Below are 22,067 nucleotides of genomic sequence, written 5' to 3'. Positions count from 1 at the left end.
TGAACTCTGAATTGCCTTTTCCTTACCTCTTTCTGTTTCCTGTTTATCGCTCTTTCTTGTACAAACTGCTTTTTGTGCCAGCTTTTTTGGTGCTGCGTTTTTCATTTAACAGAATCTGCAATTCATATTCACTCAGCCAATAAGTCTGTGGGCTGTGAATGACAGATATCTGATGAGGTTGGTAATAAAGAATGTGTGTCATTAAAAAATATATATATATATATATACAAAGAAGACAATGTGTCTAGAGCCCTGTAAACAAGAATTGTACATGTACAATATAAACGTGGGTATGATATGTTTCGAGCAGTGTGTAATCTTACTCAGATATTGTATAACAATATAATTTGATACATGTAGATGTAGGCCTACTGTTGATATTGGACTGCATGTATTGATTCACTTGTAGGCATTTGTACGTATTTGTGTCAATTTTGCAACCTGGTTATGCTTACACATGTAGTCTGCTCGCACAGACTCTAATTTGACACTTTACCACAGAGCCTGAATCTGTCTTTTTCTGGCTGTGTCAATCAGGAACGGCCTATAAAGTACATAGCCTGCTGTAGTCTTATAATTCAGACACTGTTACACACAATGTAGGACAAGGGTTCGCGCCCGCAAACTAGGATAAACCTTTTTTCTGTTGGATCGAATAAGATAACCTACATTTACATGTATGAAAGCCTCCACAGCTCAATGCTTTTGAGCTTTGTTAGTAGCACAAGGGTGGGTTATACTCTGAATAATACATGTCAACTTGACTTGAGTCATTGTGAGGCCATGCATTATGAACCGGCGTTTTCATATTCACAGACTTGTAAAATATAGTCCTGTAATACATGTGTACATGCACGGTGAGTTAAGTTTGTATTGTGCGCTTTTCTCTATGAGGTCACTTGATCTGAAAAGCCATTGACAGAACTAAAGTTCACTTGACCAAATTTGAAAAGAATCTCAGCAAGGCCATTTTGATGTGTGTAACATGAGTTGTAATAGATTATAAAATATGATTAGACAAAAACCAACATGATTTCAAACAACAGGTATTTTTTCAATAACATCCCCCCTCCACCACCCCGAGTCCCCAAGAAAAACTTAATTGTTTTGAGAATATATATTTTGAAAATAGTTTGGGAAATTACTATTTCATAGCAAGGCCTGCACAGGTTTAGGGTTGAGGTTAGTTAAAGTCAGTGTAACTTTGGTTCACTTTTGTCCTCGTACAAATATGTCTACTAGTCTTCTCACATAATATTTGAAGCTCAAGGCAATCCAAGTTACTCCAAGTTACTCCAAGATTACCTGGCAGTGTGAGGCTACCGTTTACATGAAAATGTTCTATGGAGGATACATGTAATCAGGAACATGAAAGTTCACATTTAATCTCTTGTCTGACAAATAAATCATCCCAGAGAAATCCAAGCTTTGGGATTCGATTCCATCCCTCCCTCCGCCAATCATTTCCTCTACCCCGTATATCCTGCCTACAGCGTGCAGCATCACCACAAAATCTGCAACTTCCTCGTCTAAATGACAGACAAGCCGCAAGAGTTCACATGGCTGATAGAAACCGAAAGAAGAAAGTGTAAATTATCATTTTATCCTAAGCCCAACAGATACGAAAGTCCAAGTAGATTTATGGATTTGTTGTTTCTTTCTACATGTACATGTATGCATCCTAGTTTATCTGTAGATTGTAGATGTGTACTTTATAATCGTTGGTGAGTAATCATTGGTGAGTCATTATAGCTAATTTGAGTTCTGGTATTAAACAGGTTGGTTTTCCAAGAGATACAGATTTTAATTGATACTGAATCGTTTACCATGCCGTAGATGGGATGTTCGAAGCAGCAAAATAACAATGTATACAAACTCTTGAAAACTTTCTAAAATCACATCATTCGAAAAGAACAATTAGCATATTTTCACATACCGGTACCCATTTATCTAGAAAACAGTAACATATTGGATATTTTCATCGGCTGCCTACTAGAAGGCTTATTAAATGCTATTGATAATGGCTTGTAGCTCTTACATGCAGCCATTTCGAGAGCCTTCAGCTGACAAATTTCAATTTGGATTCTGTCCGTAATTTAGGGTATTGGAATGTCCCTTGGGTCGATATCTTGAAAGTCTTTAGGATGGCATTTTAATCACGGATTTCACATGGCATGTCTTGTCTTGTCTTCTGCAGAATATGAAATGTGACATTGTCATGTTTTCTCAGAATAACTAATCAAAACTATCTAAAGACACATGGTTATCGAATGAACCAAATTTATTGCCAATTCCTAGTATACTTGAGAGTGTATTGCAAATGGCTTATCACACCTGTGCGATCCAACATAGTTGTTCATACTAAATTGATTTTCCACCGTAATGTACGACGTGACTGTAATGTACAACGTGACTGTGTATTCATCTGGAATTCTCTACGGCTGAGTCACATTGAGGTGAGGAAGGATATCCCATCAGGAAGAAGTCTTTTGTTATTTCCAGACTGAACCCACATCCTTAAAGATACAGTTGAGTTTCTGGTAATGGGGTTACATTTCGAAGGAACCTCTCTTTAGAAGCAATCAGGAATTAACATTTTTTGTTGTTGCAGGCTTAGAATGAATTGTCTGTTCATTATGCACAATTAAGCCCCATCTGGCACAGAACATTCGATACATAAACATGTCAGGAAACATTATCAAATAGCCCAAAGTTCAATTTTGAACTTCGTCACATGGTATTTATTGTTTGTGTCTGAGTCGAGAACATTATCAAAGGAATGGGGAATTTCCCCCAAGAATGTAGACATATGACAGAATCAATTTTGATAGGCCAGCAGTTTACCTTTCTGCAGCAATTCAGAAAGACACTTTGGAGGAAGTAAATTGGAGCAGTTTGTAAAACATTGTTCCCTCTGCATGCCATGTCACTTCTTACACAACATTTTTACACAAATTGACAAGACTTAACGTCTGTTTGGAGCCAGAAGGGCGTTAAAACTCAATATGCTAGAATACAGGTGCTTTCTGGCTCTGAACAGATGATATTTCCTTCATTGGAAATGTAGCCTACCTGTTTTGTATGCTCTAATCATAATGTTAATGTTATGCATCGTGTACTACATGTACATGTACATGTACATGTAGGCCAACATGTACAATACGAGTCGATGTTGATTTACATTTTGATTAACATTAAAGTTACATGTTTATAGGTACTTGTTTTACAGCAACTTCAGACAAAATCTACAAATACAAATACAAACAAATATATAATCTGACAAAACACAGGAATTCGAGAAAAACTGAAGGTTTTTGCGTGCAGTATAAACAGCTATTGTTAATATTTAACCTCTAAATTCCTGAATCATTATTCATATTGGTTTGGTACGAGGTGAGGTGGATATGCTTGTAGGTATAGGCAAAGAATGAGTGCCTTCACCTAGGCTGATATAGCTACAGTCATTTTATAGTTTGGTTGCGACAGTTTTATGATAGTTTCTATCACCTTCAAAGCCTGTAGCCAGAGAAACAACCCTTTTGCTACATACATGTAGTTGCTTGTGTGTGCTGTATCTACAAAGTACATTTACCGGTTCATTGAAATCAAAGAAATTTTGTGATATCTTTTAGTATTTTGGGCATGCCGCTCCTGAAAGAGTTTATGTTCACCTTAATTTTAGTTGACAAATACAAAGATAAATAAAGTTCAAAGTTTCACAACTCTTTTAGGTTTAATACGTGACATTTCAATTTATATCCAAAGTTTAAAGTTCATTGTCTATTATGCATTCCTATTTAGCAATGCATTTATTATTATCACAATTATATTTTACGATATCTCTGAGAATTTTCTCTGTGTACATGTACCTGGTAGTCTAAGCATGTACAAGTAGAAGGACTTTCTTCAAGCAGTTGAAAAGAGAACTGACTGGTAAAGACATCAAGGGGGTGTATACTGACAGCCACAGGTTGTGTGTCCATTCATCGATCCTATCTGACCCGCTTTGAGCCCGCTTTGAGCTAGTATTGAGCTTGAATTACACCCACGTACATGCCATATGAAGATGTGAAGTGCATACATTATAGGCCTACATGTACTTATCTATGTGGTTTCATTGGGGAAGTGTTAGAGACATATTTGTATGGGCGATCTACAAGTGTTACAACCTTGGAGGCTATACATTTCAATACATACAATTCGTCATCATTTGTGATGTACCTGAGGGGTTACAATTGAACTGTAATGAAGGCCTTTTATGTGCGCGTAATTATCTGGGAGAAAAATGTATATTGCACTAAAATATAAAATGTAATAATAATAATAATAGTCATGCTACAAGTGGTAGTTGCATGTACAAGTACAGTAAAACCTGCTTTATGATGACCACCTGTCTGCAAAGACCACTGTTTGTGTTTCCCTGGGCGGTCTCTATAGACAGGTTTGACTGTAGTAGTTTACACAATTGAAAGACCTTTTGTAGAGGTGTTTAAACTGTTATAAAGATGATTTTTTTTTTTTTTTCTTTCCCAAAATTCCCGCACAACATTGTATTTTGCTAAAAACGAACACTTGATTTTACATGTACAGCTAGGCCTACTTTAAAGGTACTATGTCCCTTTTGCAGCCAACCTCAAAGTCTGTAGAACTTTGCAGGAATTATGAAAATGTCATGTATGTACTATCTGTGAAATTTAAACGTTAGCAGTGTCCTCATATTCAAATTATGTAAGGAAACCCGTTTACTTGCTAGACTTCACTGTCAGACACTATTGAGTGACTGACTGGCTTTTTTTCTTCTTTGGTAATAACATACATGAAAAGAGTTGTAAAGGGTACATGAGCATTTGTCTACATCAATAACCCACTTCTTGTGATGGCCAAGATTAAACTGATTGAATCTTTGCGCAGCATAAAATGTATGACCATTCGGTACAATTGTCTGAAAATCAAGACTATTACTTTTGGGCTCTATAGCCCTAAAGTCGATTTGACAACTAATAGTCATTATTTTCCCACTTGAAGACATTTTCAAGCCCCACCTTTTTTAGGGAAGTTCTAAATTAGTATTATCTTTCAAATGCATTTGGAATTTAACTTTTTCATTTTTTTGGCCTGCAAATGGGACATAGTACCTTTAACAATAAGAATGTAACTTTCATGTTTTTCTTCTTCATATCAATGTATGGGCTGTGTGTGAATGACCCCAATTTCAGACATGCAGAAGAAATGTGGAATTTGTGGTAATTTTGGTGATGATACATGCAATGGTTTTCATAGAAAGTGTGGGTGTGTGTGGTGGATGTGAGAGAAGGAAGTGTTTCATCATCTTACAATTGACGACTATTGACATTGTGCCCATTGATCTACATGTAAGTGATTTGAAGTGTGACTGATGGAAAATGGCATGCACTAATGTTTCAGTGTGATCTGTCATATATTCATGTCGCCTGAATGTACATGTGTAGGTGTGTGACCTTTGACATGTGACAGAATTTAACACTGTATAAATATCGTATTATCTGTGATGTGTTATTATTATGTAATGTGGACATGTAATCGTAATCCCCTTTCTTGCTCTATCCCTATTTTAATAGTTCAGTAATACTCTTTTAACGTTTTATTTAAAAAAATTATGAATCTCTCTTAATCTTTTTAGTCTTGACTAGTATGGCCTCTTTATCTTTCTTTATCTACCTTATTTCTATAATTCCTTGTGTTCATCCATATCTTCATGTAGAGAGGGACGCTTGTATGGTTCAGTGACAAGACATTCATCTTGTTTTTTCTTTTTTTTCTTCTTCGTATCTTATAGGACCAGATAAGTAATCTAGAGAAACACACGGATAGGGGGATAGACTATGTGGACAGGTTTGGCAGTTTTGTCAAGGAGAGACAGAAAATCGAGATTGAATATGCAAGCCAACTCAAGTAAGTATTTATTTTTTACATTTTTACAAAGAATCTGGTTTTATAGTAAAATAAAGTGTGATATCAGATGCTTTCACAAATTATGTGAGTGCTAGTAGTTGATATAGTTGATATACATGTATCTTACCACAAAAAAAACAAGTTTGTTGTCTTTAAAATGGATGGCTCATATTTATAGGTAGATTGTAATAGAATGAGCGTTGCTTCTAGAAGAAAAAACAGATCTCTCACACACTTCTTTAATATTTCGCATTTCTTCAAGTGCAGATCTAGCACACACAAAATGATGGAAACCCACTCATTTTTCAACTCATTGCTTTCAGTATAATGATGATCCCAGCTCTAGATGATCATACATAGCACAAATCTGACAAGGCTGTCTCATTTCAAACAACCCCTATTCAAAATCCATCTTTTTTTAACCGCGATGTGATTTCTCCAATTCAGATTCACTCATCCAATGAAATAGTGGGCTGTGAATGACAGATATCTGTTGAGGTTAATAATAACAAGGAATGTGTGTCAATTTTTAAAAACATGAAATTATTGCAAAGAAGACAAAACTGGTGAGTTAGTAGCAAATACAAGTTGGACCAAAAATCATATTATTACAAATTACACAGAAATGGTGATTGTTTACAGGGAACGTAAATGTTTAAGATCAAATTATTGCTATTAAAAAAGGAATAGTTCTTACGTAAAGCAAATACAAGTGAGAAAAGGGGACATACAGATCATGGTCACAAATCTACAGAATTTACCATTTTTGATAATTCAGTATTAAAGGAAAAGATATTATCTAAAGATCATAATGGTGAGAGCAAGTCCAACTTAAAGTTGATCTTAGTATATGTGAAACACCCCCCTGTTGTAGACAATGTAACATGACTCTCGTGAAGATAACTACTTGACTCTTGATAAGTTGGAGTCATAGACACCAATATTTATAATGATTATCCATAATATTGTTATTGTGACATCATAGGTTAGCTACACAGAAGCTTGTTAGCTGAGGGTTCATGAGAAAGTAGGTCTCTAGGCAGAGTTATTCACGCTCTTTTGCCAACTGGCTGTTTTGTGAGATGTAGAATGTCGTTAGTGCTATGATTGGATGTGTAGAAAGGGACCCGGGCCCTTTAAGACAAAGCTTAACAATAGATTGTATGATTGATAGATTGACTGTGGTGCATCATGGTCAATTGTAAAATATAAATCAACTGCTTACTTATCTTTGTGTTATGGGGCCCTGGTTTGTTGCAAGAAATGGGAAAACATTAGCTGAAAATCAGACCATCTACTGTTGGCATCAATTTTGGTTTACAGTATGTGCAAAATAAAAGAGAGTTTGCTTCTAATTTGTTGAGCTGCAGAAATCATTTGATATTCAAAATGAATGTTAAATATTCTGTAAAAGTCAAGTAACGCTGTGATCTGAACAAACTTCCCAAATCCTACATTTAATCAATAACACATTGTCCTAGTTAAAAGAACAGAAGATGGTGGTAGTGCTCTTGATTACAGGCATGTACATGTACTATACTTAGACCTACAAGTAGAATGAAGCAGGATCTTTTCTACCTTCGTTCAGGAAATGTTATTTTGTACCTTCATTGTCGTCACAAAACATTGACGTAGGTTTGCATGTACTGTACGTGTATATGGAGGCGTTGGTTGGTTGACTGCCACCATGTCTCAAACCCATATTGGCAAGGTTCTTGGTAATAATAAGGAAGTACATGTATCTGTAATTCTGTATGTACACTGTAGCATGTGATTCTCTACATTATTTTTGGAATAAAGACAACTTTCAAAAAGTCATTTATTTGAAGCCCACTGTGAACATATGACAGGTTCTATGAAGGAAAAATAATGGAACTAAAATATTTTCTGAACCTTTTATTTGTTTAATAAACAAAGAGAGAGAGAGTGTGAACTTGGATTTTAAGATGCACATACAAATTCAGTGAGAAAAGGAAATGAAAATGCTTACTTAAAACTTATCGGGGAAGATAAAATCCACATACCCTTACATCATTACATGTAATAATATATATTGACAGCTGAAAGTCATTTAATCTGTGAAATTACTTCTGATACCATTCAACAGACGATACCTACATAGCAAAGAAGAAAGAAAGAAGAGGAATCTAAAGTTCAAAAACATGAGAAGGGCATTAACTATGTATGGAATACAGTTGATACCCTCTTTGCTTTCAACAGACAATATGATCTTCACAACTTGTTAGCAGATTAATGATGTACTCGTCAATATTGATATGTTGTTTGTTCGAAGCCAGAAAGGCCTAAATCTCGTATCAGTTTACATAGAGTTAATCTCCTTCTGGCTCCTAACAGACGGCGTATGAACTTTTAGATAAAAACTAAAATGAAAACTACTTCCCTTCCTTTGCCACTTTCTAACTCTCGTATATTCTTCCATTTTGTTCTTTGTAGGAAGCTACACAAGAACTACTTACCGAAGAAGAAAGAGGAGGAAGATTACAAGTAAGTCTTCATTGTGTGGTCTTGGTTTTGGTTTTAGTCACATGACCCTTTTCACAGAGTAGAGAAATCACGACAGATCATTATACACACTCCCAGTCTTCAAGGGAAAGTCCACCTTGAAATAAAGTCAGATTAGATAAAGCAAATAATATTAAGAGTAACAGCGTGTCCACACACTAAACAATTTATCCGAAACTCTATAACGAAACGTTGTATAAAGAATCATCGTATAAATTTCAGAGTGTCCACACACAAGAAACGTCGTATAAATAATCATCGTATAAATTCCAGGATGTCCACACACAGAAGAAAGTAATCCTGAAACTCTACAGCGAAATGTCGTATAGGTGCGCAGTTTGCTACTGCGGTCATGAAATGGAAGCAAAAATGAGAGATCTGATCTCCTTTCGCTCGAGGTCACGTTAAGCCCCGCCCAGTTAGTTACACTAGTTACACTCCCCCTGTCCACACACAACATTTTCTGTGATTAGGCGTGATTAGGCGTGATTCTTTATTGAGTTTCAGTTCGAAACGATGCCCAAACCTGCGTTTCGTTAGACTTGTTTCGTTATACAACGTATCGTTAGTGAGCGTCCACACACACAATTTTCATCGTAAAACTATCGCGAAACGGTATCACTATCGCGAAACGGTATAGCTAATCACGCCTAATCACGGAAAATGTTGTGTGTGGACAGGAGGTTAAACATTTATTGATAGTTTGAGGAAAGTCTGATGAAAGATAAGGAAGTTATAAAGGTTAAGAATTGTGGTTGTATTAGAAACTCTGGCAAAGTGGCAATTTCTCTGAAAATTCTCTTCTGAGATTCCCCATGAGGACCTCTTCTTTCGTTCTGTAATAGATATATATTTTTTTTAATCTCTATTTTTTCTTTATAGAGAATATTTTGATACACTCCTGTTCTGCAGATCTATTTATAATTGGATCATAGCTTGTAAGGGCAAAAAGCTACGAGGGGCATTTACACTGCAACCAAAAACCATCATTTTTATCACATTCTGATTCCAGAGATTTTTCAGAAGTTGCTAGGTAACTATCTGTTAACATGACGATAAACCAAAATTGAAAACCCCACTTCTGGATTGTGATTTTTGTAATTCCGCCAGTTTTGCAGTGTAAATGTTTGCTCTCAGAATATGAGTGAATTATTTTAATGTTTGCTTGTGTGACTCTCCGCTATTCCATGCAGAGCAGCGACAATTGGCGCAAGTGCACAACTCACCATGAACCAGAATGAACCAGAATGAACCAGAATGAACCAGAATGAACAAACATTTTTTGTTTTCCAGTAGTGTGAATAGTAGTTCAAAAAAATTGATGTTTTTCTAGTTTTTTTTTCTTTCTTTTTTCTCAATGTAAATGAGCCTACTGAAAGGAAGACACCATGTACTGATTCATTTTGTTGATTTCGGGTAGTGGTGTCATTCGATCATGATCACATAGTTGGGATATCTTGTTACAGTGGCATCGTGAGAAAATATGTATGAAGTGCAGCCCATTCCTCCTCAAGTATATATCAAGGCATGTAAGAGATGACATGAATACATGAAAGGGTTAGAAGGTTGAGCGAATCAAATATATTTGCAGCGAATAGAATTTGATGCTATGTTGGGCATGTTGTGGAAGTCACTTTCATGAAAATTTATATGTAATTACCGTAATTCAACTTGAAATGGCTGCCCCCGTTAGGTACAGTTTAATTTTCACAAAAAATACTGTTGACAAAGTCAGTCAAAGCGGAGATGGAATTCGTATTATGTGTTGTCAATGAGTTTTGGGTAACATGTATTTTTCCTGCCGTCCAAAGAGAATAATTGTAAAAACGTCTGGAAAGCAAAAAAAGTAAACATTTTACCCCTTGCTGAACTGAATTACCCGGAGATGTTTATAATCTAAGCCAGATTTATTAAAAACAATATATCTATACATACATGTACAAACATTCGGGATTCTGTCAAAATATGGCATACTACCATCAAAATAAGGCTTGTTGATTCATTCTATTTCCCTCCAGAAGAAGTTTAATGTGTTTTTGTTTTTGTTGTTTTGTATTGTTTTGTTTTGTTTTGTTTTGTTTTGTTTTTGTTTTTGTTGTTTTGTTATGTTTTGTATTGTTTTGTATTGTTTTGTATTATTTGTTTTGTTTTGTTTTTTGTGCTCCCAAGTTCATATAGACCAAGCTCAATTTGTTCTTTACATTCTCCCTATTCTGAAGGTACACGGCTCTTCACGCATTCAGACAGATCCTCTCTGAAGTGAACAGTATCGCCAACCAGCACGAGCTGATTGGAGAGTACTTGGTTACCAATGTCCTGAAGGAGGTCCAAGCACTCATCTCAGAGCTGAGGTCGGAGCGCAAGAAACATCTACAGGAGTTCAAGCAAGATGATAACAACCTCGAGAAGTCCATCCGCAAGATGGAAGGGGTAAGAAAGCGCAGGGAACAAGGGTTGGTCCATACCCACCTGTTGCCCTTGTGGAACAGGGTAAGGGGAAATGGGAGAAAGACCTACAAGCCTGAGAGTCCCAAGACAACCACTTGAGCACGAGACCGACAGTCCATGATACCGACAAGATCAAGGATAGTTATGGAAAGATAGAAAAATACCAAATCTCATTCTTGTTGGCTGTTGGTCAAGTGAACCCTAAAAAAGTTGTTAAAAGGCCCATGAGCTCAAAATTTTTGGTCTTGTGGACTGTCCATCTCGCTGGTTGTTGGTCTGGTGAACCCACAGACAAGTTATCAGAAGTTGACTGATGTAGTCTGTGTCATATGCTGTGGGTCTCAGGGACTGTAGCCGGGGGGAAAGTTAGAGGTGTTTCCAGTTATTACCCTTGTGGAAATGAACATGAAGATATAAATGCACATGTACAGAGGAGCATCAAGCACTATTAAACTGATTGTACACTGTAGTTGTGTCTTGTGCATCAGGGTCTCTATGAAGAAGAAGACAGATGTTATACACTCCTTTCTAATTGAGTATCTACATGTACATAACTTCAGAAACAGCTGTAATGTACCATTAATAGCATGGCACTATGACAAGCTTTAATTCTATTCTGAAAGGAAATTAGTCCTTTCCTAGACCAGACTACTGATAGAAAGCTGAGAAAATAACCTCTTTTTTCCTGTTGTTAAAGGCATTGTTTAACAATGTTTCAAATTTTACAAAACTGAGATGCATGGCCCTATGTGTTATCAGTGTCTGTGATATATGGTGTAATATTGAAGCCATAACAAAAATTGCGCTTCAAAATATCATGAAGTGCTTCAAAAAAGTACAAATCTTTGAGTGACCGGTTTTACCATACTCATTTTTCCAAAAAAGACTGCAGTGTTATAATAAACTGTTCAAAACCGTTTTGCAAACAGTTTTAGATATTTCTAATTCCAATTATAAATATCTTGATTATCAGACAAGCGATCGGCTTGGAAAAGTCATTGGATTTCTGACTGACCTAAAGGTTTTATGATTGCAGCATGAGCTAATTCCAGAATTTTGTTTAGAATCTGAGGCAAAGATACCCAATCCCTGTGATGTGAACTTTTTCCCTTGTAAGCCATTGCCTACAGTAATCAGATGGAGCCTACATTATGCCTATGAAATAAAAGAACTCAGTAGACAACGGGTTAACACTGTCAGTGCCACAGCAATGTTTGAAGCCAGTGGTATTTTATAGTGACCATGCCTGTGTAGCGATGCAGGATCTGAAACTTGTTTATGATCAGTAATGTGATCAATGGTTGCAGCCAGGATCATTAATGCCTTTGGCTTGTTCTTAAAACCTTTCATAAATAATTAGCGTGAGAACAGTCATGAATGACATGGTTTCACTTGCTGACAGCCTTTTGATCTCACTTAACGTTTGATATCACTTTCTGTGTACAGGCAACTGTAGGAAATTTTTAGGAAAAAAACAATATCAACTTTAATTTCCTTTATGCTTTGTTGGCTTGAACTTAAAACCTAAAAATGAAAGATAGAACCAAGAGTTTTTTCTAATGTCTATATCCAGATGTGTCAGAAAGTGAATGATTCCTACAATTAATTTGCGCTCGTTTTTGTGACATTTATTGCCTCAAAGGTTTCTGAGGACATTTTCTATATTCTAAACACCCATTGTATTAATTAGTATTAATGCTTGACATTCGAAAGCAATATTTATGTTCCTGCATTTTGTTTTTCAATCAGATAAACAACATCACACTATGTTTCTCATATACATCAGTATATTCAGGGGTGGTCTTGCCAGTGCATACAACCTTTGGTGCTTTACCAAGCATGAGGGGATGTCAGGGGGGAGGCCAAGGGCACGGCAAGGGGAGGGGGGGGGGGGGGGAGGCCAAGGGCATGGTAAGGTTAATAGATCTACCAATGTATACAGTACAGTTGTATCCTGAAAATTGCTTTGATCTTCCCTAAGCTACAAGGCCTCAGTCCTGGGGTTATTAATATCATAGATTGAATATAACTCTTGCTTTTAAACATGATTATATCATATGATTGCTGGGTGCCCAGGGAGAATAGCATTAATACTGATGGGGCTACCCTGGATAAACAAGACTTATTATTATTATTATTGATAATGTGGACCTCTTATTTCTTTGTTGTTAAAAGACGAAGAGTACCTATAAACACAGTCATGAAGCATGGATGACCTCCAAAATGAACTTTGAGAAAGCTAACGAGGATATGAACCAAACCAAGGCACAAGTGGAGAAGGTGAGATATACACAATCACAGTATTTAGTGCAAATTAAACTTGTTGAATCTTAAGCCCAAAATAAATAGGCAGGAGTCTAGGAGATGTCACACCCAAATCAAATTGTATCTAAAGCTTCGTTTAGATAAACAACGTTTTTGTTTAAAAAATTACTAAAATAAGGACATAGTACTCCTAACATTTCTGTATGTTATAACACAGAGCCATGGGAATACATGTAGGAACTTTGCTGGGCCCAATTGCCATTTACCTTACAGGTTATAACAAAAAAACGTTGAGGTTTGCCGTTGCATATCTAAATGAGACTGTAAGGGTCAAAGGGATCTTGATTTCTAGGGATTATCTGCAATAGATAATCACAAACAAATTCATCGGATGAAAATCACACTCAAATGAAAGCACAATAAAGATGTGCGCAAAAGAGATTTTGCATTTTATCAATGTACTAGGTTGATCTAATTTGTCTAATTCTGCTTCGCTCAGTATCCAGTTCCCATGTATTTTCTACAAGTTTATTTGTGAGATTTAATTTTGATAATAATGGCTAATTATAAGGACTTGCTGTGAAACTACAGTATAAGAGCGATTAAAAAAAAAAATTCTTAAGGACGTGCCACAGTAATGTTCGTGTGCACCTTATTTGTACAGAGCGAGCTGGTTATGTATTCACCATGTGTAATGGTTGGAGTGCCTTATATTGTGCTTAGTGAATATATGATCAGCTAGCCCTGCACAACTAAGGTGGGCGTGAACATTACTGAACAACACCCTTCATCTTTCTACGTATAAAACATGTAGGTTCTATTCCACTAGTTCTGCATTTTTATGGAAAATTAATTGTATCTCTGTGAATATTGATCAATTTTCTTCCAAATTTTGATATGTTGTAGCTGTGACAATTCTCAACAAGATCAGCGTCCATCAGATTTAATAACATACCACTTAATTTGTTTCAATGACGAATATAATTTCTCGTTCTATTGTTGTTCTCTCTCCTCCGCAGTATCGAGCCACGATGAACGGCAAGAACTCTCAGAAGTGTGAATGTAAAGACAACTACATCCTGCAGCTTGACAACACAAACAAGGAGCAGAGAGATTTCTACTACACAAAAATACCACAAATATTCAATGTAAGATTCCCCTTTTTCTTCTTTTATCTTCAAGACAGAGCTGCGTTTCCAGAGTTCCGCTGTGATGGCCCTTCAAGAAGCCAGCGAGGCATACCTAGTTGGCCTCTTTGAGGACACCAACCTGTGTGCCATCCACGCCAAGAGGGTTACCATCATGCCCAAAGACATTAACTAGACAAGAGCTAGTTCCAAAGAAATATCCAACCTTTATGATAATAATGGTCACTTACAAGCGCTTACATCCGTCACACAGTGAAGCTCAAGACGCTTTGACATTATTTCCCTGGTTGTAGCCAATCTCTCAAAGTTACTAGTGCTCAATCTTATCAGGAATCCATTCACACCCGGTTGGTGGGTGGCAAATGTGGATTAACGTCTTTCCAAAGTACATTGGTGTCTTTCCCCTTGTCTCCCTTGCGTACCCTCGCTCTCTCTCTCTCTCTCTCTCTCTCCCTCTCTTTCTCTCCCCCCCCCCCCCCCCCTCTTTCTCTCCCCCTCTCTTTCTCTCTCTCTCTCTCTCTCTCTCTCTCAATCTCACAATATGTTTCTTTTTTTTTCTCCCCCTTTCTGTCTGTCTCTCTCTGTCTCTCCCCCTAACTCAAAATATGATTCTTTTTTTCTCTCCCATCAATTTTATTTTCAGAAAATCCAAGAAATGGATGAGAGGAGGAACCAGCGTCTTGGAGAGTTCTACACATCTTACGCGGAAGGTCATCGGCAGGTCATCCCCCTGATCCAAAACTGTCTGGACACTATGACCAGTGAGGCAGAGAAGGTCGATCCGTCCAAAGTAAGTCACCTTTGACCCAAAGATCATCTCATCTTTATTAACCAATCATTTTAATATTCCTGTAGATGGAAAGTCTGCCCTGTACATGTATATCCCATGAGTTGATATATACTTCTCCTCATCTTACTCAAGAACCTCCAATGGCACTCAAATTCAGGTCACAACCAAAAGGTTTGGGTGCCTTGCTTTTAAAAGGTGTTAGTTGTCAAAATCCTCTCAAAACAACAGCAACAGCCGCAACAACGACAAGAAACAATTGAGGGAGGGTTAGTTTTGTAATGGTTATTTTGTGATTTTCATTTCATCCAAATAATTGCAATTAACCAAATTTTTTTTTTTAAATAACAGCCTCTTGTGAGTGAATCCATAAGAGAGTACAGCAAAGGCCTTCTATACTATTTGTTAACTTTTTAGTTTCAATAATGTTCCTGCAGTATATACTTTCATGAGGACAAGAAGACACCTCCAACCCAAATACATTATACACACACTGAGAAGCTCCTTTATGACATCCTACAATGGAAGTGATCTGTATTGACACACAGTTTGAGGGATTAAAATCCTGGGATTATCTCATGTCAATGTGATAAGGTCTAGGGTGAAAATAGCTCTGCCATTAGGTCTATATAGAGAAAGCCTCGATGATTTGAAGGCCTATTGTATCATTAGGATTTAGTCCATCAGACCATAAAAAAGTATTCTTTTCCACTCAGTTCAAGCTTACAGTCTAAATTTAGATAACCTTAGAAGTAGTGGGAAGGTGAATTTGGACGCACCTTTTGAAAGGGAGAGATAAAGAGTTTTGAACTATTTTAGATGTTTTTATTTACATGTTTTTAGGATCTGGTGGTTAGAGTTATTCAAATGCAAACATAACAGTAGTCACCATGAGGTACTCTACTCAGAGAGTTTCCTTTTCTTCATTATTTCTCAGGAATGATTCATTTTCCTGTTTCATTCTTTTATGGGGATAAAAGCTATGCATACATTAGATATATTGTTCAGAACTTTCTCTTTCTTTATTTCTTGTGAATTTAATTTTGATGTAACTGTTTACACTTTCTCTCTTATCTTTCCTTTTCAGCTGAGATTTATACATGGTATTATACATGGTATTTTACACCCTTCTCTGTTTCAGGTTTTATAAACTACAAAAGAGTCTTCTTCATTGATCTGATCATTTAATATTGTCTGGGTCGTCACAAAAAATAAAAAGGCTTCCATTGAATATATATATTCCTCATTCTGTTTTAAAAGTCAGTTTTAATAGAAGCAGAAAAATGAGAGGAACAGGTCGGTCAAAGTTTATGAGCAAATTCTGATATAAGAAAGTTATGAGTATTTGAATCTGCGATCAATAAAACACAAATTGGCATCATTGTGACGTATCTTGCGAGCTCCTCTCCAATTTACTCTGTACATAAAATTTCATAGACTTTCACTTTCTTTGATATTGATGACAGAATTTTTTGTTTCCATACAGGAGTTGAATAGGAACATATTTGCAATAATTATATTGAGGGTGAATGTATGAGTTGCCAATAAGCTTATGAAATGAGCTACATGTCGTCCAGTTGACTCCGGTGGTCAAATATGGGAATACACTGTCTAGGAATGAATTGCAATTTGGTGAAAATAGTTCAATTTTTGACTAAATAGATGGTGAATTATAATGCACAGCATGCAGTTAACATGAATGTGAAAGCGAATTCAGAAAGAAACCATTTTCAAGCAATTTCCTATTTAATTTAAACTGTTAGCTACTCAATTCTATTGTGAGGCTGAGTTACCTGTCAATCAGTTTGAATAGTTATTATTTCTAAGATTCTCGTAGTTATGTAGGACATATTTTGAAGTGAAGGTCTTAAAGCCCTGGGCAGTGTTTCACGAAACCGTCACGAGTATAAGATCAATGACATCTCATTGGAACACTTGTGTTTAAATAACATACCCATTTCAATGGGTGTCGATGATAGTTTTGTGAAATAATGCCATGGGTATATTACCTATGTTGCATATTCTTTTAAGGTCCAGGGGGGTGTTTCATAAAGCTGTGCGTAAAGTTACGCATACCTTTACAAATGACTTGAATATGAAGAACTAAATGGGATTCTCAAATCCTTTTAATTGCTTAAGCTAAAGTTGAAATACCGGTATGCAGATGTAGATTAACCTTATCATTATTAACAAAACATTTTAATGCAAAGTGTATTTTTGGCTACAGATTAATTGAGATTTTGGGAAATACAGTCACACTTTGTTAAAATGTCAGGAAAAACTTTGGACATCCCATTTGGCTCTTCATATTCAAATCATTTGTAAAGTCATTTACGCACAGCTTTATGAAACACCCCCCAGGATAGAAAGGGTTAAAGGTAAAGACCAGTATTGGACACGCCCCAATTTCAAAAAATGAAATAGAAGCTCTTATTACCAATCATGTGAAAGAATATGTTTTGAATAATACATGATGATAAAAATGTTGACGGGAAACCGCCTACTAATTGATATATTTGGTAAGTTAGTGTATCTCTCGTCTGTTGAGAGATACAAATGCATGTGTCGCGCACGTGTGTGTAGTCCCATATACATCTTTCTGTGTACAGTGATTCTAACTTTATGAAGACTTGGCCAAATTTCTTATCATTTTGATGATTCCAGAACCTTGCAGTACATCTATGCTAGATGATCAACCTTTTCTGATCGATTTCACAATGTTTCTTTCACAATGCAATCGCATGACCATAACTGGTCTTTAGCTTTAAAGGTGAGTGAACAAAGCGAGTAACACAGCCTCCTTCTTCTTCTTAGGACTCCAGACAGACGATAGACAGGTACAAAACAGGGCTTGTCCCGCCCGATGACATCCAAATGATCGACTTTGATGAGTTACAGCGAAAAGAATCCAATGTAGACACTGTCTCGATGCACAGCCTCCAGAGCCTCAAGGACGTGGATAAGAACGGGACGCTCAGCTCCATCGCGATGCGCAAACGCAGAGCCAAAGGGACTATATTTGGCATGTTTGGGAAGAAGGTACATATATGAATATTGGACTGTTTCGTATTAGATTTGCTCATCTGTGTTTGTGTTTGTCTCTCCCTTTTTCTCCCAACCTCTCAACGTTTAAATCCCAACCAACCCAGGACACGCAGAAGACTATTGAAAAGTACAAGTCGGGTTTGATCCCGCCCGACGACTTTCCCATGCAGGATTTGGACGACCCGAATTCAATCGGGCCGGACCCCGACACTGTGTCGATTACTAGCGTTAGCAGTGTCAACGGGGGCCCCGCCAAAGGCTTTGATAAGAAAAAAAAAGGAAAGGGCCGTTTCCTTCCCAGAAAGAAAGTAAGTACTTTTGAAAGCTTGTGTCAAGGAGAGGAAACCAAAACACGTTAAAACCCTCTCCTTTTCTTTTAATGACTATAACCAGCACCATTCCAAACAAATGGCTGCCTAATACGTGCGCTTTCTCTGGTACCCAGCGCCGGAGAGACGCCCCAAAGATTTTTATTTTGATTCTTTCTTTTCGTTTGTTTTTGACGCTAATGCAACTCATCCATTTTCATGACACAACAGCTTCAGAAGTGCATTTCTTTGAGTTATGATTTCCTTCATGGGCTTCGTACAACGCCCTTGTACTTCCAAACTCTCATGAATGCTAGCTACATGATCAAAGGGGATGACTGTTTTTCCTTTGCATTGTGTTCTCAAATGTTTGTTTGTTTTGTTTTAACTCTTTTCTCTATCGTATGATTTCTCTTTTGTAATTATTTTCATTTGACGTTCATTTCATTTTGTTTGTCTTCATTCATGTAACAACATTGACATCATAACCTCACATTAGTATGATACATGTACATAGAACAGTGTTCAAGTATTACACCAAGCACGCACTGAAAGGTCTTCCTGTTACATTCAAAGGAATTTCAAAGGTGGTCTATTAAAATAATTTCATTTCCATGGGCCCAATTTTATTCCCCCACATTTGTTATGCCATTGCTGTGATATTAGAAGCTAAAAATTGTTGTTTCAATTTTTCTGGGAATATTGAAGTGGTGGGGTTTGTTTTCTTTGGCAGGAAAAAGGTCTGTGGTGTATAGTCTGTGCATTAAGTTTGACTTTGAGAAACATCCAGACCTTTTCACTTTTGCAGAATATTACAGTGTGCAATACACCTTTGAAATGTACTAACAGTATTTTAAACCATCTGTCACTTCATGGATGGAATGCAACATGAATGACCTTTATGTGCCGTGACTTTGAACATTATCAAGGGCATTGTCAAGGGCATTTTCAATGACACTGTCAAGGGCATTTTCAATGACATCACACTCATCATTCTTTACACAATATTAACCAATGCACCCTTTGTACATGACTTCATACTGTGCACATATGGACATGCTACTAACACAATCATTCATGTGACAGAATACTTCATGGCTATCAATATTTAGTCCATTTAAAGAATAATCCAGAAAAAAAGAAAGAGATGATACCAAGAAGAAGGGGGTAACTTGATTATGCAATTTGTCTTTGTTAACTTTGTTAAATGAAATATTAGAGGGAAACAAAACCTTTTAGATTATAAAATGAGCTTTTACCATGTATTTTGGATACATGCCCAGTCTAATATAATGCATCACAAATCAGTTTACAAAGGAAAGTAATTTGCAAGAGCGAGTGATCTTGTGATTGAAAGTTATTTGATAAACATGTCAATCCAAACATTATATTTAACACAGTCCCCATAATTATACAATGAACATGTTTATTATGAAAGAAAGGAAAGAGAAGCGAAAATATTATTAAGTTATTAATGACAGGTTTTATGACCCTAATAAACTTACATTGCATCACTGTTTTGTGCTTAATTGATTGAATGTTCAAAACACACTACGATAGTTCATGTGTATATGAACTTTCAATTTCACATCTATTACAAAAATTAATACATTTTTTGATTTTAGATTTTATGATACATTTTATTAATAACCCCCTGTTCAAGATGTACAAAGAACATTTCCTAATGAAAAGAGAATTTTAGTTTCACACATAGCCGGAAATGATGAAACATTTAAATATGACCCAAATACATGTAGAATTGTTCATTAGTTGATGTACAGTTATCAATCGATCAATCTTCTTCAACATAGCAGTTCTATGTTACAGTTGAAGGCTTCTTTTAATGTATTTTGTATCAGATATGAAGCAAAAAAGGGTATAACTTTTAAATCACCTGTTTAATGTGAAAGTACATGTAGGTGATCAAAAATGTGTCCAAAAGTTGGAAGCGATAATTAGATGTTGATGACAATGGCATATGATATAATCAATTTCACTCTTTTCTCTTATGATGATGTTGCACTATGCTATTAGAGTAATTTGTACCACAAAACAGTTACTGATTATAGTAAGTACTTAGTTTATAAAATGAACATTCAATTTTTTTTCTCTTGCCAAATGTCTTTAATCAGAAAAATTTGGGCGTTAGTTTTCCTTTAAATACTAACCAATTCAAAAGGAAGTTTGAATTTTTCACGGCCATGTCTTCATATAGAATAGAATTTGAGAGAATAATTGCTTGATACATGTAGAATGTTCACCTTCCAGGTGTACTGTTTCACAAACTAATCATAAATCTAAGTTCACTGACATCCTCTTCATAACACACCTTTCAAAGGGGTGGACATGTGACTGTTTTGTGAAACCGGGCCCAGTATTCACAGTTGCATGATCACTCACTGCCCATTACTAACCCTCATCATCAATGGGACATCTTTCACCAATCAGGAACAAAAAAAGGAAGAACAAAAATATAGTTTAAACCAAATTTGATAAGATTTCACTATAGTTTGCATTACTTTCTTAGATTTAAAATGAAAAGTTGAAGGAATGTGATTGGTGATCACATTGTGCCTATTATACAAATGACTTATTTTTGTCACTTGTAAAAAGAAAAAAAAGACTTTGAATGGAATGGAATCTAATAATGTTGATGTTTATCTTTTGAATTTAAAGTATACAAAGAAATTAAGGTACTATAAACTGTTGTAGTTATGCTTTTTTATTGTGAAGTTATTTTTCTATACTTATTTATGCTAAAACTTTTAATTGACATGATTAAACTTTATAGACATTGATAAGAATTCGTCTGTACACGACATGCATGAAAGACTCAAAGCTAAACTCAGAACACCAATATGATACTTCATATTTTGATTTTGCATTTGCTAAAATATATTTCAAACTCAATTTTTAACTTTCACAGCCACGCATGATAAATTATTTATTTTTGCTTTATACTAATAACACAACAGAATGAACAGATATAGTTCGAATTATAAATGTTTTTAGTTAACTCAAAAGTAATTTTATAATCATATGTAAAAATCCAGGTATATCATACATGTATTTACCTAACATATATATTATTGTTTTTTTTTTAATATATAAATTTAGTTCTTTATTCACCCATATTAATTTTATCATTGTTTAGATTTTCCCCTCCAGCAATAAGTTTAGCCTTTGAAATGTAAAATAGGTATTTCCAGAGGGGAATCGCATAATTCAAGCAAATATTTTATGTGCTGTTATCAAATACATGACAATCTTCTACTAACAACAGAGAAAGATTTATTTTGCAACGTTAATCCATTTATTTACAATATTCCAGCATAAATTTTAACACAATATTTAATTGCCAATTTAATGAATGGTATATCCAGAGGCTTTGCCGTGAAGGGCGTTCAATAATAAGTTAAGCTGGGGGCTTGTCTCTTTCTATGGCTAGTACATGTATGTCATCAAGCTGAGAGCAAAAAGGGCATTAAATGTAAGCTTTTGCATAGATTTAATGCCCTTCTAGCTTTCAGTGAGGTAGACAAAACAACGATCAACAGCAGCCTTTAATACGCAATGCACAATTCTTCTTCCAGCTTTTATATACTACCTGGT

At 35.9% G+C, this 22,067-nt stretch overlaps 1 protein-coding gene across 21 annotated transcripts in view; it reads left to right on the top strand.

Annotated features, from left to right (window-relative positions):
- Positions 1 to 22,067, top strand: part of LOC756684 (formin-binding protein 1) — a 57,609-nt gene that overhangs the window by 1,535 nt on the left and 34,007 nt on the right. For 11 of the 21 annotated variants that reach the window (XM_030997122.1, XM_030997126.1, XM_030997128.1 and 8 more), the window contains exons 2-8: positions 5,816 to 5,931; positions 8,386 to 8,436; positions 10,671 to 10,884; positions 13,078 to 13,182; positions 14,187 to 14,315; positions 14,959 to 15,105; positions 17,917 to 18,141. In XM_030997122.1, the coding sequence (XP_030852982.1) occupies positions 5,816 to 5,931; positions 8,386 to 8,436; positions 10,671 to 10,884; positions 13,078 to 13,182; positions 14,187 to 14,315; positions 14,959 to 15,105; positions 17,917 to 18,141 (987 nt within the window). Of the gene's footprint in view, positions 1 to 5,815; positions 5,932 to 8,385; positions 8,437 to 10,670; positions 10,885 to 13,077; positions 13,183 to 14,186; positions 14,316 to 14,958; positions 15,106 to 17,916; positions 18,142 to 18,251; positions 18,456 to 22,067 lie in introns of all 21 variants that reach the window. The other 10 variants (XM_030997127.1, XM_030997129.1, XM_030997131.1 and 7 more) reach the window with 3 other exon arrangements.

The sequence above is a fragment of the Strongylocentrotus purpuratus genome, unplaced genomic scaffold (assembly GCF_000002235.5).
Source record: "Strongylocentrotus purpuratus isolate Spur 01 unplaced genomic scaffold, Spur_5.0 spur5_scaffold_4, whole genome shotgun sequence".
NCBI lineage: Eukaryota > Metazoa > Echinodermata > Echinoidea > Camarodonta > Strongylocentrotidae > Strongylocentrotus > Strongylocentrotus purpuratus.
The sequence above is the reverse complement of the archived record's forward strand: the minus strand, read 5'-3'. Positions and strand labels throughout refer to the sequence as shown.